Raw genomic sequence first — 16,751 nt, forward strand, 5'->3', positions numbered from 1 at the left:
TGTCATCATCTAAGAGAACCTCTGAGTCTAGAAAGCATGGATATTCATTCTTCACTAACTGATTCTGTTTTAGAGCCTGAGAGTCAGAGAAATTTAGAGTAGAAGCATAGAGATTCTCTTCCTCTCTTTGTGAGGTGAAGTAACTAAGGCCTGGGAATATTGTGGCTTGCCCAATGGTCCCTGCTAGTGGGAGCAAAGTTACCACATGTATCTATTCCAAAGATGTTATATACATATACAAGGAAAAGCACGTACATTAATTTTTGTTGAGATATATTGTGTGTGTGTGTGTGTGTGTGTATATATATATATAGAGAGAGAGAGAGAGAGAGAGAGAGAGAGGGAGGCATTGTGCTTTACTTTTCTCATTTTTTAAAATTATATGGATGAACTATAATTTATAAACCTATCCCCTATTGATGGACACTTAGGTTAGTTTTGGTCTTTTTAAATGCAACATCACTTTTTAAAAAGGTGAAAATGTCTGCTTTGAAATTTTTTGTTTCATGTACATTAAATAAACATATACAAGTATGTTCTTTCTCAGTATTTGAGAATTTTACTACTACTCTAAATATTTTTCTATATTATCTAAATTCAGTAGTCTATAACTGTCACACTTCATAAATGATGATCATTAAAGCAAATATCGTATCTCATAATTCAGCATACTGAGTTAAGGTAATTTATTGCTATAAAACTCTTAATGTAGTTAGAGTAATCATCGACTCTTACTTATGCTCAAAGACTATCCAAAAAGTTGTGCTTGAAATTGTGGTATGTCTAAAGATGCATGTGAAATACAAAAGATTCAAATTAAAATTTCTACAGAATTTCCATTTAGAGAATGTTATTGCTTATACTTTATAGCCATCCATCAGCATGTATGTGTGTAACTCACTACTTATTTTGCTTTTAGAACCTTTTGCCCAGAATAGCAGCCAAACTTGATGTTGCCCCTATTTCTGACATCATTGCAATCAAATCACCTGACACATTTGTGAGAACCATTTATGCAGGTAAGTACCCAAGGAAAATAATTAATCAGTATGTTAAATTTTTGAAAACTTTAAAAGCAGAGATTAATCTTGAAGATAGGATTTTGAAATATGGACCATCTTAAAGATTTCTGAGGAAAATCTTAGTCTTAGAATTGCTGCTGGACCATGACATGACATTCTCTCTGGTAAATCTGGAACACACTTCTTTCCTTCCTAATCATTCAGTGTACAGAGTGAGATTTTTCCAGTGATCAATAAAAATTAGATTTACTATTTAGTATATTTTGTAAGTGGCACCTGGAAAAGAAAATTTTCTATTTTTTTTAAGTAGTATTTTTTTTTAACATCTTTATTGTAAAGTAGTATTTTCAGTCTTCTTTGCTGCTTTTACTTCATTTCCATCTGCATTACGATATTCATTTTGGTATCTCTTTAGTTGATCTTTTGGTAAGCATGCTGGTCTCTAGTGGGGCTGGAGAAGGCAGTGAACTCTTTGTTCTTTCTGATTGAAGTTGTGTGTTTCAGTATAAATGGGCAATTCTCAAATCAGATCTTTCATCGTTAGTAGTGTTTAAAGGAAAATATTTGGTCATAGTTTAGGTCACTCTTAATGTGATTGCTAATCCATAAGAAATGTTTCAAATCCTTTAAAAGTCTTGATGCATCACACTTCCTGTCCTTTATGCCTGATCATGTTTTCACTGATTTTCCTCCCTTAGCAAGGCATAGTAGCTTCGATCTTAGTAAGTTGTTGCAGCTCGTGTTGTTGAGTTACTGATTATGTTGTTTTTGGAGAAGGAAGCTTTTGTTTATATTCCTTTTAGGAAGAGTGTACCTGATTAGTGTGACTGCCTTTTCCAGTTTGTTTCTTCCACGCAGGTCAGCACTTGTTCTATTTTTAAAGACATCCAAGGTTATACAGAGAGCCACTGATATGTTTCTTCAGTGTGTAGTCCTTTATCCTATACTTAGTAAAGGTAGAAAACAAGTAACTGGTCTACAGTTATTTCTTCCTTCTCTTTGTGAAGTAAATTCTGAACCTCAAAGGAATATTTGGGAGGTTTTTTGCCTTTCATGGTGGTTTTTTAAAAATAAATGTGTATTACAGGAAATGCTTTATGTACAGTGAAGTGTGATGAGAAAGTGAAGGTGTTTTCTGTCCGAGGAACATCTTTTGAAGCTGCAGCAACAAGTGGAGGTAGTGCCAGCTCAGAAAAGGGTGAGTGTTCCTTTGAATTTGTTTGTATTTATTTCAGTTTTTTAGTTTTTAGCTCAGAGATTATATTAGAATAAGAGAAGGCTTCTAGTTAAATTTCTAATGCAGAGTGTTTGAGACCTCAATCTAAATATTATTCCCAAGTTTATACAAAAATAAGAAATATTTATATCATTTTTGGTCCTCGGATATTTGCTTTGGTGTACATCAAAAGGGTAGGGGGGGCATTAAGATTAATCCGTTATGTTGATGTAAAGATTTTTTACTCCCCTCTCACTGTTGCCTGTTATAATAGAGATTCAATATAATGGAATAATGTAATAATAGTAAACTTATGGAAGGTGTTATACTTTAACATATACAGTATCTTGTTGAACCCCATAGAGAGAGGCTTATTCTAGTTTTATAGCTAGACTCAGAGAGTTAAATGACTTCTCAATGAGCTAATGAGGTGAAGGCTGGAATCTAGTTGTCTTTCATAAAATCAGAGAGAATGAAATTAGTGGCATAAAAAATTCACAGTAACTAACAAAGTTAAATTTCCTGGAATTAATTCTTTGTGTATTTCTCTGAAAAAATTATTTTTTACTGTAGAACTTGAATTCATGCTCTATGTTTTGTTATATGTATCAATATATGCAGCATCAAGTGCTTCCCCAGTGGGGATATCAGAATGGCTTGACCAGAAATTAACAAAAAGCGATCGACCAGAGCTAACAGGTGCCAAAGTGGTGGTATCTGGTGGTAAGTGGAATATTGTAATTTATTAATTTTAAAAAATGATGTAAACTTAAAATACTTTGCTTTTATTAGTACTCATTTTAGAGGAGCACAGGTGTTTTTTCAAATGTAAGAAGTAGGTAAGTTGCAAATATTAGTCCCATTTTACCGATTAGGAAAATGAAATCATGAGTTTAATACACAGTTTGGACTTTCTGTTGCAAATCTGTGTCATTGGCACCAGGGGGAGCATGGTACAAATCTCTCAACTCCATAGCTTTGTCTTTTTGACTGACTTCTGTGTTATTCAGAAGAGTATGGTTGACTTCTGAAATCACAGAAAGAACTGGTTGGAATCTCAGGGCTGTGTTGTGTGATTCCCACCTTTCACTCTACTTTGAAAGACCTCCAGTGCAGTCCAGGTCTCGCTGTGTTGTATGATTCCCACCCTTCACTCTTCTTTGAAAGATCTCCAGTGCAGTCCAGGTCTCTATGGATAACTCTTTGAAAATTTTTTCACATTTAGTATCAAAGCTGTTAATATTGCACAAGACTTGCTTCTTTTTGTATGTCATGTTTCTTACTTAAAAAAAAAAAAAAGACCAAGAAACAAACAAAAAGGCCCACATTTTATAGCCTGCTGGCTTTTTAAAAAAATAACTGCTGTGATTTAAAAATCTTCCCAAACTAAACATCAAATGAAATAATTAAGCTTCCATACAGCCTCCTGTTGCAAGTGGCATTGAGAGGAAATAATTTAATATTTCAAAAAAGGTATATCTGACTAGTTTATTCACTTATTTTTTTAAGAAATGTTTATTGGGTATATGTTCTCTGCCAGGCCCATTGCAAAGTGCTGAAGAAACAAAGAGGAAAAGGCAGATTGTTCTTGCTGTTAAGGAGTTGAAAGTCTAGTGGAATGACTTCCATGAAAATAACTTCTTTCAGTTGTTCAGCTAAGTATTGCTAAATATAGCAGTGACCAAGATAGGTAAGGATCTTGTATTGAAAGAGTTTTTCTTCTAGTGGGGAAGACTGATTTTAAAGACTGATTATACCATTAGTTAACCAGTTAGTTAATTACAGTAGTGTTGAATGCTTTATAGGAGAAGTACAGGAGTATCATGGGAGAACTCAGGAAAGGCTTTATAGAGGAGATGGTAGTTGTGTAATATGAAGATTCATTCATGTATACGAAGTTCAAAATTTTTATGGAATGGAGTTTATATTTGCTCAATTTTTTTTTTCATCTTTTTAAATGAGGTCGGGGTTTGAAGAGTGGAGAGAACTTTAAATTGTTGTACGATTTGGCAGATCAACTACACGCTGCAGGTAAAGTTACTTTCCTTAGTAGAAAAATGTTCCCATTTCGTTGGAAATATTTTTTCTTCATTGTTTCTTTTGTATATAAGTCATTCAAAGCTGCAGATTTTTTGCTTTCTCTGGTTTTCAACTTTTCTCTCTGAAACAGTTTTTCTTAGTCTCCAAGTAAATGGTGTAGCGTTCAGTGGAGAGAGGTTGTCTATGTTCTTTTTTATTATTTATATGACACACTTAACATTTGCCACATTTTAGTAGTTTTTTCCATTAAAAAAAATTAAATGTCAGCTTCATCGCCTACTTCAGATTCAGGAATGCCTTATTTTTCCCTTTATTGGTGGTCTAACATAAATCTCTCATACAAGTAGAAACTAACATTTAACATTATTTTTTAAATTTATAGGGAAGAGACATCTTGTTATTAAAAGTATATTGAGAATGGAATGATGTTTTTTGAAAAATAAGAAAACTAAAAATATTTTAGTTTTTAATTATACAACCATTACATGAATATGTTCTTCTTTTTATAAAAATATCTGTTTTGTTCTCCCCCTTTTGAGAGTTTTGTGTATAACTTTCTAAGCTTTTCCTGTGCTTCTTTATTACCTAATATGTGTACCCATAGAAACAGTTATGGTTTTGTCTGAATAAAGGCAGGATATCGACTCTTTATAATCAGATGGTGGTATTTGACTGAGGATATTTCATTCATGCATTCATTCACTGAACAAATATTTATCAAGTGTCCGCCATTTGGCAGGCACTATTTTAGGAGCTAAGCGAAAGCAATGAACAAAATAAGCGAAATTATTCTCTCACAGCTCTAGAGGCCACAGGTGTGTTGACATCAAGGTGTTGGCAGAGCCACACTCCCTCTGGGGGTGAATCTGTTTGTTTCCAGTTACCAGAGGCTGCCTTGGCATCCCTGGGCTTATGGCCGCATCACTCCAGTTTCTGCCTCTGTCCTCATATTACTTTCTTCTCTCTGTATCTGTTTCATATCTCCTTCTGTGTCCTTCTTACAAGGATACTGTGATGACATTTAGAACCCACCTAGATAATTCAGGATAAGTGCCTTCTCCCAAGATCCTTAATTTTTTATCCTATCTGCTGTCATACAGGTAATATTCACAGGTTCTGGGTATTAGAAAGTGACTATATCTTTGGAGAGGCCATTTTTCTGCCTACTACAGACAGTAAACACAATAAATTAGTAAATAATATAGTGTGTTAGAGGGTAGTAAATGCTATGAAAATAATAGAACAGGAAAAGGAGAAGGAGGAGGATTGGAGGGGGAGGATTGCAGGTTTAAATAAGCTGGTCAGAGTATGCCTTAATGAGGAGACATCCGAATAAAGGTTTGAAGAAGGTAAGGAAGCAAGTCATGAGGAAATCTGAGAGAGAGTGTTTCAGGTAGAGGGACCAGTAAAGTGCAAAGGGCTTTTTGCTAAGGCAGGAAGGTGTCTGGCCTCCGTGATGAATAACAAGGAGGCCAGTGTGGCTGGAATGAAAAGTGCAGAAAGGGAGAGTGGTTAAGAGATAAGATTGGAAGTAATAGACCAGATCACATAGGGCTTGTAGGCCTTCGTAAGGAGATTGGTTTTCTCTGAGTAAAATTGGGAACCATTGAGCAAAAGAGTTGCATGATCTGACACATATTAAAAGCATCAGTCTGGCTACAGTTTTGAGAATAGACTATAGGGTGATAAGTCCAGTAACAGGGAGATCAATTAGAAGACTGTTTCAATCATTCAGTGAGAGATGCTCATGGTTTGGACCGGGTTAGTAGCTGTAGATGTGGGGAGAAAGAGTTTTGGGATATGTATTTGAAGGTAGAACCATTGGGATCTCCTGATAGACTGAATATAGATTATGAGGAAAAGTTTTTATCTGGCAGCTGGTAGGATGGAGTTGCCATTAGCTGAGATGGGGAATACCCCAGGTGGCACAGTTTCCAAGGATAGACCAGCAGTTCAGTTTTGGGCATGCATTCAGGCCACCATATGTGCAGGTTCTGCATCCATGGATTCAGCCAACCATGAATCAGAAATATTCGAGGCGGGGGCTTCCCTGGTGGCGCAGTGGTTAAGAGTCCGCCTGCCGATGCAGGGGACACGGGTTCGTGCCCTGGTTCGGGAGGATCCCACATGCCGCGGAGCGGCTAGGCCCGTGAGCCATGGCCGCTGAGCCTGCGCGTCCGGAGCCTGTGCTCCGCAATGGGAGAGGCCACAACAGTGAGAGGCCCACGTACCGCCAAAAAAAAAAAAAAAAAAATATTTGGGGGGAAGAAATTCCAGAAAGTTCCAAAAAACAATATGAATTTGCCTTGCACTGACAGCTGTTTATATAACATTTACATTGTATTTATAATTATTTACATAGCATTTACATTATTCAGTATTGTAAGTAATTTAGAGATGATTTAAAGTATAGGCATTGCACTTCGCAGATATTACATTTTTTACAAATTGAAGGTTTGTGGCAACCCTGCTTTGAGCAAGCCTATTGGTGCCATTTTCCCAACAGCATTTGATCACTTAATGTCTCTTGTGTCACATTTTGGTAATTCTCGCAATATTTCAAACTTTTTCATTACTGTTATATTTGTTACGATATGTGATCAGTGACCTTTGATGTTACTATTGCAAAAAGACTGTGACTTGCTGAAGGCTCAGATGATGATTAACATTTTTTAGCAATAAAGTATTTTTAAATTAAGGTACGTACATTATTTTGTTAGACATAATGCTATTGCACATTTAATAGACTACAGTATAGTATAAACATAACCTTTATATGCAAAAAAATCCATGTAACTTGCTTTACTGTGGTGGTTTGGAACCGAACCAGCGATATCTCTGAGGTATGCCTGTATACGTAGGTTATATGCAAATATATGCCATTTTATTGTACATAAGGGATTTGAGCATCCTTGGATTTCAGTATCTTTGTGGGGCGGGGTTCCTGAAACCAGTCCCCTGCGGATACTGAAGAATGACTGTACTAAGTTTTGAGATGTCTAATAATAGACATCCTAATAGAGATGTCAATTAAGCAATTGGTATAGGAATGTGGAGTTCAAAAGTTTGGGCTGGAGATAGAAATTTGGAAATCAATTGCGTTTATTTGGCATTTGAAGCCATGAGACCAGATGAACTCACCAAGGGAACTAACTGAGTGTAGATATAGAAGAGGTCCCAGGACTAAGCCTTAGACTCTGCAAGATTAAGAGGTAGGGGAGAAGGGGAGAACGAAGACCAAAAGGAATGGGTAAGTAAGGCAGGAAAATCAGGATAGAGAGTATGATGTTTTGGAATCCAAATGAAGTGTTTCAGTAAGGGAAAGAGTGATGACCTATGTCAAATGCTGCAAGGACGGAAGGTCAAGGAAGGTGAGGACTGAAAGGTGACTAATTGATTCAGCCACTTAGAAGTCATTGGTGACTTTGAGCAGTTTTAGTAATGGGGGTGGTGGGTAGTGGGGGCAAAAACCTGATTGGAGTGGGTTTAAAAGAATGGTCCTAGGTAGTAGTTACCTGGTTGTGTTCACTTTATGATCAGGCATTGAGCAGTAGCACGTTTGTGATTTGTGTGCTTTTCTGTATGTGTGTTATATCTTAATAAAAAAGTTTTTAGAAATAGAATGGGAGGCCTGGCATTGGAGACAGTGAATGCAAACAACTCTTTAGAGGCTTTTAACTATATGGGAGAGCAGAGAAATAGACAGTAGCTAGAGGGGGAGTGGGACGAACAGAGGGACTTTTTAAAGATTGGACAAATAATAGCATACATACATGCTGATAGGAGTGCTTCAGTTAAGAGGGAGAGATTAATCATACACGAGATAGACAGGAGAGTTACTGGAGGGATGTTCTTGAGTAGACGAGAGAGAATATGAACACAGCTGCAGGTTGATGGGTGAATGTGTTAGTTGGAGCATGTGGAAACTCTCTTCTGATTGTTTCAACTTTTTCAGTGAAATAGGCAGAATCTTAAAGAGTATTGGAAGTTTGAAGAGAGAAGGAAAGATATGAAATTATATCGATAGTTTAAGAAAGATGGAGAGAATTAAGGCCTATTTATTTAAAGGAAAACCCAGTTAACATGGCTGAGTATTGGTGTTTTTCTCCAGCCATGCAGAACTATAGTAGGACAGGTATGGAAAAGGTGGAAAGATTGCTTAATCAGTAACCAGAGATGGAGGATTTCCACTTGAGTGTGATGGTACAAGAGGAGGGCAAAGAAATTAAAGACATATGCAGAGGAGTGATTAGAGTCACTGATCATAGAAATTAAGCTGGGTAAAGAAAGAAGAGAGAACATGAGGGGAGAGAGGGACAATGAATAGAATTGTGGATCCCAGTGTGGTCAGAGGGTTGTTGGAGTAGGGTACTAAAAATAGTCAGCTAGAAAGGGGAGGTCACAGAGAGACTTTGGAAATCAAGATTATTGAGGGATGTTGCTAATGGGCTGGTTGGGGATATGACCATGGGCAGAGTGAAGGACAAGATGACTGGAGGAGAGTTGCTCAAGGAACTGAGAAGCCAGGGTGTCAAAGTCTTCAAGAATTAAGACTAGTATTGGAGAAAGTGACAAAGACCCAGAAGCTAAAAATCATTGAGGAATGAAGGGGATTGACCTGCTGGTTGATAGATGACACAGCAATATATGGGTGACATGATCTGATGACATGAGATTCGAAGCTGAAGGGTTTTAAGGAGGGAGGAGGGGAAACTTTCTGAGAGTGGCAGTGAGGGCCTGGTGTACCACCTCTAGGCCCAGTGGTATGAAGATGGTGGCAGGCAAAGCAACATCTGCTGGAGAGGGCTGCAGGGGAATCCTTGTCCTCAGGGAACATTTAGACAGATAGGTGGAAGATACAGAGACTTGTGGTTTGCTGGTATCAGGCTGTGAATTCCAGAAATCATAGTGTAAGATTTCAGGAATTGGGGAGCCATGGGAGAAGGTGCAGATTGGGGAGCATGCAGGGCATTGTGGGGATCAGTGTATGGGTTATGAAGGATAACCTTTGAGTCTGGGGCTTGTTGCAGTGACTAATGTAAGTGAAGGGCAGAATGTGATCAGTCCTGACTGACTCATGATAGGTAGTGGAGGTGAGTCTGTGAGTGTTAAGAGGTAGTGAGGAGTATTCACTAGGGCTCCCCCTTTTTGTCCTCTCTAGATGGAGATGAAGAGGACCTGAGGCTCATTGTTGACCCCTGCTGGGAGTGGGGTACCTTTTCTCCAAGTACAGGGCCCCTTTTGACTCCTGCTGAATGAGGATAGAAGGCTAGTTAAATTCTCATTTTTATTTTTAGATAGAAAATACTGGTTAAGCCTTTATCTTGTGTTGTATGTAACTCTTTTCTTTATCTGGTCCTAGGGGTAAAGGTATTATAATACCTTTCTTTAAAAGCTGTGAAGTTACAGTGTAAAGGAGCATTATATAATGACATCCCAAACAGGTTATAATGTATGTTTTATGTATGTACTATATCAATCTTTTTTTTTTTTACTGTTATCAGTGAATATTCCAACTAGTTGAATAATAGAGCTTAAAAAAATGACAAATATTTTTTCCTTAGTTGGTGCGTCTCGTGCTGCTGTTGATGCTGGCTTTGTTCCCAATGACATGCAAGTTGGACAGACAGGAAAAATAGTAGCACCGGTAAGTATCGCAATAAAATATGCCATGCAGAATTCTATGGGGATAAGAACTGTATATATTTGTGGAACAATCATCCCTGTGATTGGTGCCCTATTCAATGTACCTAAGCAGTTAGCCATTACCATGGTGAATGTGTCCTTCTCACAGGTCTGTGGATTTCTTGGCCTCAGTAAAACACAGAGCAGTTCTTAAATCCAGCATTGTTTTTCACATTTTTTAAAGCAGTGGAATAGTTTGTCAAATTTATGTCACAACACTAAATATAAAATTGATAGAAGCAGCATTTTATTATTAAATGGATTTTACAAGTTCACGTTAACATTTATTTACCATAAAGCCTATATATTATAAAATCTATCAGTAAAACTGATGAATCTATATTAATGAACACAGAATCTCAAAATTGGGAGCCGTGAGTGACAACTGTGGTCTTATATCTTCCTGAACACCTAGTTTATTTCTGTATTATGTCTAGTTGCATGAAATTCAGAAAATTCTTATCCATATGGGTAAGTGATACTAGACTATTCAGTTAAAACTATCCAAAACTTACAAAAGGAATACTTTGGTTTCAAAGTTGAATCACTAACAATATCTAATGATTGTTCACATTTCTTAGATGATTCAGGTTTTCAGTGAATACAATTCTCAGCCAGTTTAAGTCTTTATTGTGTGGAGGAAAATGAATTTTTTTATATATTTCAAAATTTTTTTAATGTATTTCAAAATTTTTTTAATGTATTTCAAAACAGGATATTAAGTCATATCTGTTTTTAAAAATCTCATATCTCAGTGCCCTGTTCCATCAGAGGTTCATTCAAAGTTTCAAAATAGGCAAAAAATTTGTCTTGCTTTTGAAGTTTGTTTTGAAGAGTGTTCAGTCTTTTGCCCATTTTAAAATTGGGTTCTTTGTCTTTTTATTGCTTCTTTATTCACTTTCTTTTGAAGAGCAGAAATTTTTAATTTTTATAAGATCTAACGTATTGATGGTTAATGCTTTTTGTGTTATTCAGCTTATTTGAAGTCAGATAAGATCTCAGAATGTAAAATAGTTACTCAATAAACAAAGTCACAAAACCATGTGACCCATTTGCTTGTGATACTGCATTAGTCAGGCTGTGAGAGCATTTATTGAGCAAGTAAGCTCAAGCCTTCCCTAACATTTAATGAGCTGTGGCACATAGGTATTTTTTTGGTAGAAATCTTGTTTGTCCTAGTTTACATGAATAGATGATCTTTAGGCTTGAATTTATTTACAAAAAATCAGACCCACAACCTTCCTAATCAATAATACTTCTACAAGGAAGTATGGTGGGAGACAAACTTTTATTTACATTGACTTTTCAGTAACAACACACTTGTTATTAAGTAGGATAGCAGAATGACAGGGAATGACCAGTGGCATCCTTACCTGTATTGTAAATAAATGCCATACAGTCAGCTTTCTTCAACATTACTGTCATGAATATAGGATTATTGAAAATTTTTCATAAGGAATTTAAATACATTAAAGGCTTTGAAGACTTTCTTTAACATAAATCATGTAAGCCCCAGAGATTCTGATTCATTAACTCTGAGTTAGAGTTTGACATGTATATATATGTGTACATATTTATTTTTGTGTGTGTGTGTATTTTTCTTTAAAACTTTAAAGCCTTTTTGAGATGATCTCAAGTTTACAGAAAACTTTCAAGGACAGAGTAAAAGCCTTTATTTTTGTGGACTATTTGAGAGTAAGTTGCTGAGATGATTCTCCATCATCTCCAAATATGTAGGACATTGTCCTATAAAGCCACAATACAACTTTTAAAATTAGGAGATTAACATCAATTTACATTAATACTATCTAATCATCAGACCTTGTTCAGGTTTTGCCAGTTGTCCCAATAATGTCCTATATAGCAAAAGGATGTATTTCATACTATCAGATGGTACACAGTTTCATTGTGTCTTATTAGATTTTCACTTTGACCATTTGGTTAAATTTTTCATAAGGAATTTAAATATATTAAAGGCTTTGATATCTGTCAAACCTCTCCACTGTAAAGTTATTTTTCCCTTTGTAATTAATAAATGTTTTATGAGGAGGTACTTCAAAATGATGTGAATATTCCAGTTCTCCTCACTTTCAGTTTATTTATTTATATTTATTTATAAATGAATGTTAAATAAATATTCATTTCTTTATAATAGGACTTATGGTTCCTGTTTTATTCAATGGGTGAAAATCTGTTGTTATTATTTTAATTGATGTAAAAATTGTTCCACATTTGGCCAGTGAGAACCCCTTCAAGGTGGCTTCTGTATCTTCTTGACATGTTCCCATAATTCTTTGAGGCCTTTCTTACTTACTGGCAGAGTAAGATGTTCCAGGCCTTTTGTACCTTTCCTATCCCAACCCTGGCATCAGTCTTTTCTCCAGGGAGTCCTGGCTCCTTTTAGTGAAGAATAGTATGAAGCTGACATCTGGATATTAATTGTGCTCGTTGCTATTCCCAGGACCCCTCAGTGAAAAAAGCTAGGGAATGTGTGTAGGTATGTATATATGTATGCAGATATACACACATATGTATTCATATACACATACAAACATTTATATCTATTTCACTGTCAGTCTATCTACATTGAAAACCATGAGTTCACAGTGACATCACCAATTCCAGTCCAAGGTCAATTCTGACTCTCCCTTTCCCTGTTTGTAATGCCTTTCATTGGCAGTAAAAAACCTGGACCCTGCCAATACGCTAACCTGCACAAATGTTCTCCTTACCCCACTCAGGCTCCCACACCCTGCACTGAACATTCAGCCCTCCTATATAGATAACCCTACCTACCTTGCTTGGACTCTGACACCCCTCTGGATCATTTCTTCCCAAAGTAGTTGTACCGTTTTATATTTTAACCAACTATGTATCTGGGTTCCACTTGCTCCTCATTTTCACCAACATTTGGTATTTTAGCTGTTCAGGTGCTTGTGTAGTGGTGTACTTTATTGTGGTTTTAATTTGCATTTTCCTGATATCTGTGATGATGAACACTGTTGTGTTATTGGCCACTCAGATGTCTTCCTTACAAAGTATCTGTTCAGATGTATGGCACCTTTTTTATTGAATTGCTTGTCTTTTTGTTATTGGGTTGTAGAAGTTTTTTAAAAAATCTATTCCAGATATGTTACTTGTCATATATGTTTTGCAAATATTTTCTCCCCATCTGTGGCTTGCCTGTTTATTTTAATGGTATCAAGATGAGGAACTTCCCTTCTGTTCCTGATTTGCTGAGAGTTGTTATCGTGAATGGTTGTTGAATTTTGTCAAATATTTCTCTGCATCTGTTGAAATGATCATGTTTTTTTTCCTTTTTTCTGTTAATTTGGTGAATTACATTGGTTGATTTTTGAATGTTAAACCACCTTGAGTTACTGTGGTAAACCCTACTTGATCATGATATGTTATCCTTTTAATACATTGCTGGTTTTGATTGACTAATATTTTTTTAAAGATTTTTAGGTCTGTCTTTATCAAAATAATCTGTAATCCCCCCCACCCAATATCTTTGTCTAATTTTGGTATTGGCATTATGCTGGCTTCATAAAATGAGTTGAAAGATATTCCCTCCTGCTATATTTTCTGAAGGAAAAATCTGTGTAAGATTGGTTTGTGTGTGTGTGGGCTGCTTTTACTTTTTGGCTCTTATGAATAATGCAGATAGGAACATTCATGTACAGGTTTTTGTGTGGACATATGTTTTCATTTCTCTTGGATATGTACTGAGGAGTGGAATTGCTTTTCATATGGTAACTTTATGTTTAACCTTTGAGGAACTGCCACACTGTTTTGCAGAGCAGCTACACCAATGAACCAACTCTTAGCTTTGTTAATTTTTTTCATTGTTTTCTTTTTATTGATTTTTGCTCTTAATTTTCTTCCTTCTAATTACTTTGGGTTTACCTTGCTCTTAAGGTAGAACTTTACTTCATTAATTTTGTATTTTGCTTGTTTTTAAATGTAAATATTAAAGACACAAATTTCCCTCTAAATAGTTCTTTAGATGCATCCCACAAATTTTGATATATTTTCATCATTCGTTAAAAAAATTTTCTAATTTAGAAAATTAAGAATGTTTAATTTCTATATATTTGTGATTTTTTTTCCTAGATAGCTTTCTATTACTGATTTCAAATTTAATTTTGGTGAGCATCTCTTTAATATTTCAGTATTAGAATTCATTGAGTCTTATTTTATGGCCTAACAAATGCTCTATCTTGGTGAATATACCTTGTGCACTTGAAAAGAATGTTTATCCTGCCATTAGCCACTACAAGAATAAAGATTAGTGAACTTGAAGATATGGCAGCAAAAACTGTCCAAAATGAAACACAGAAAATTTTGAAAACACAGGAAAAAAATGGACAGAGCCTTGGTGAGCTATGGGACAACTTTAGGAGGCCTAATATATGTGTAATTGGATCAGGAAAACTATTGGAAGAAATAATGACTGTAGAATGTCCAAATTTGATGAAAACTATAAATCCACAGGTCTCAGAAGCTCAACAAACCCCAAGAACAGGAAACAGGAATGAAACTACAAGGCATGTAATAGTCAAATTGTTTACAGGATGATAAAAAGAAAAAAATTTTTTTCAAAAAGGAAGTCATTTTATTTTTAGTACATTTGCTTTGGAGGGAGAGCCAACTAATTGGAAAGAGTCCATAATTTAACCAACATCAGATCTCCTTGCTGCATTCCCTATTGAAACTTTTTTCTTTTTCAAATTCTTTTCCCATTTAGGTTATTAGCAGAGTACTGAGCAGGGTTTCCTGTGCTATACAGTAGGTCCTTTTTGGTTATCTATTTTAAATATAGCAGTGTGTACATGTCAGTCCCAAACTCCCAGTCTGTTCATACCCCCCACCCTTTTACCCTGGTAACCATAAGTTGGTTCTCTAAGTCTGTGAGTCTGTTTCCATTTTATAAATAAGTACGTTTGTATCATTTTTTCTTAGATTCTGCATATAAGCGATATCATATGATATTTGTCTTTCTCTGACTTACTTCACTTAGTATGATGATCTCCAGTTTCATCCATGTTGCTGCAAATAGCATTATTTCATTCTTTTTAATGGCTGAGTAATATTCCATTGTATATATGTACCACATCTTCTTTACCCATTCACCTGTCGATGGACATTTAGGTTGCTTCCATGTGTTGGCTATTGTAAATAGTGCTGCATTGCACATTGGGGTGCATGTATCTTTTTGAATAATGGTTTTCTCCGGATATATGCCCAGGAGTGGGATTGCTAAATCATATGGTAGCTCTATTTTTAGTTTTTTAAAGAATCTTCATACTGTTCTCCGTAGTGACTGTACCAGTTTATATTCCCACCAACAGTGTGGGAAGGTTCCCTTTTCTCTACACCCTCTCTGACATTTGTTGTTTGTAGAATTTTTGTTGATGGCCATTATGACTGGTATGAGGTGATACCTCATTGTAGTTTTGATGTGCATTTCCCTAATAATTAGCAGTGTTGAGCATCTTTTCATGTGCCTCTTGGCCATCTGTATGTCATAAATGTTAGTTTCCAGATTCACTGACTTTGCAGTTTTCTCCAGTTAATGATCAGCAAACACCTTTTATTACTATAAATGAGAACAAAACGAAGACCTGAAATCTCATGATCAAGAATTGTTTTCTGATGGACAAGCAGAATTGTTTGGTCTATATTTATGGTTGATATAATTGTATTCAAAACTCATAATGTACATCCACTTCAATACTGATAAAAATAAATTCTTAAAAGCAGTGAGAGAAAAGTGTAAATGAACTCAATATTCCAGTCAAAAAGCAGAGATTACCAGATGTATAAAAAGCAAGACTCAGCTATATGCTACCTAAAAGAAATACATTTTAGATAGAAAAAAATACACCATACAAATAGTGAGCATAAGAAATCTGGTTTGTCTTTTTTAATATCAGATAAAGCAAACTTCAAGACAATGGGTACTGCCAAACATAAAGAGGCCATTATGTAATGATAAAAGGATCAATTTATCAGAAAGAACTATCATGAATGTGTAACTGCCCAATAACAGAATTTCAAAATACATCAGGCAAAATCTGACAGAACTAAAGTGAGGAATAAACAAATCCATAATTATAGTTGGAGGGTTTAATACCTTCTCCCAGTAATTGATAGAATAACTAGATGAAAAATTTCAGTAAGGACATAAAAGATCTAGACCAGGGGACAGCAAGCTATCTGTAAATCACATAGGAAGTATTTTTGGTTTAATTGGCCATAGTCTCTGTTGTAACTACTTAACTCTTCTGTTGTAGAGCAGAAGCAGCCATAGACTTGTAAGTAAGTGAATGAGTTGTATTCCATTATAACTTTATGTACAAAAACAGATGGCAGTCCAGATTTGGCCTGTTGACATAGAACACTATGCCACATTATTTTTCTCTACTTTTATTCTAGGACTCCAGTTGCACATATTTTAGATATCTTTATATTCTTCTGTAGGTTACTTAAGTTCTGTTCATTCTTTTTCATGTTTTTTTTCACCTCTGTTCTTCAGATTGAATAATTTTATTGGTCTATTTTCAAGGTTACTGACTCTTTTATAATTTCTAATATACTATTAAACCCATCTAGGAAATTTCTGATTTTGTATTTTTTAGTTCTAAATTTTCATTTGGTTCTTTTTATAGTTTCATTTCTCTGCTGCGATTTCTTATCTGTGCAGTCATTACAGGTATCTTCCTTTACATCCTTGACCATACTTGTAATAGCTGCTTTTAAATCCTTGTGTACTAATTCCAAGT

General features: G+C 35.6%; 1 protein-coding gene across 1 annotated transcript in view; it reads left to right on the top strand.

Annotated features, from left to right (window-relative positions):
* ETFA (electron transfer flavoprotein subunit alpha) overlaps positions 1-16,751 on the top strand; it is an 87,165-nt gene that overhangs the window by 21,674 nt on the left and 48,740 nt on the right. The window contains exons 5-9 of the mRNA XM_060154873.1: positions 920-1,019; positions 2,110-2,220; positions 2,860-2,961; positions 4,201-4,269; positions 9,843-9,925. Coding sequence (XP_060010856.1) covers positions 920-1,019; positions 2,110-2,220; positions 2,860-2,961; positions 4,201-4,269; positions 9,843-9,925 — 465 coding nt within the window. The remainder of the gene's footprint in view (positions 1-919; positions 1,020-2,109; positions 2,221-2,859; positions 2,962-4,200; positions 4,270-9,842; positions 9,926-16,751) is intronic.

This window comes from Lagenorhynchus albirostris, chromosome 1, assembly GCF_949774975.1.
Source record: "Lagenorhynchus albirostris chromosome 1, mLagAlb1.1, whole genome shotgun sequence".
Taxonomy (NCBI): domain Eukaryota; kingdom Metazoa; phylum Chordata; class Mammalia; order Artiodactyla; family Delphinidae; genus Lagenorhynchus; species Lagenorhynchus albirostris.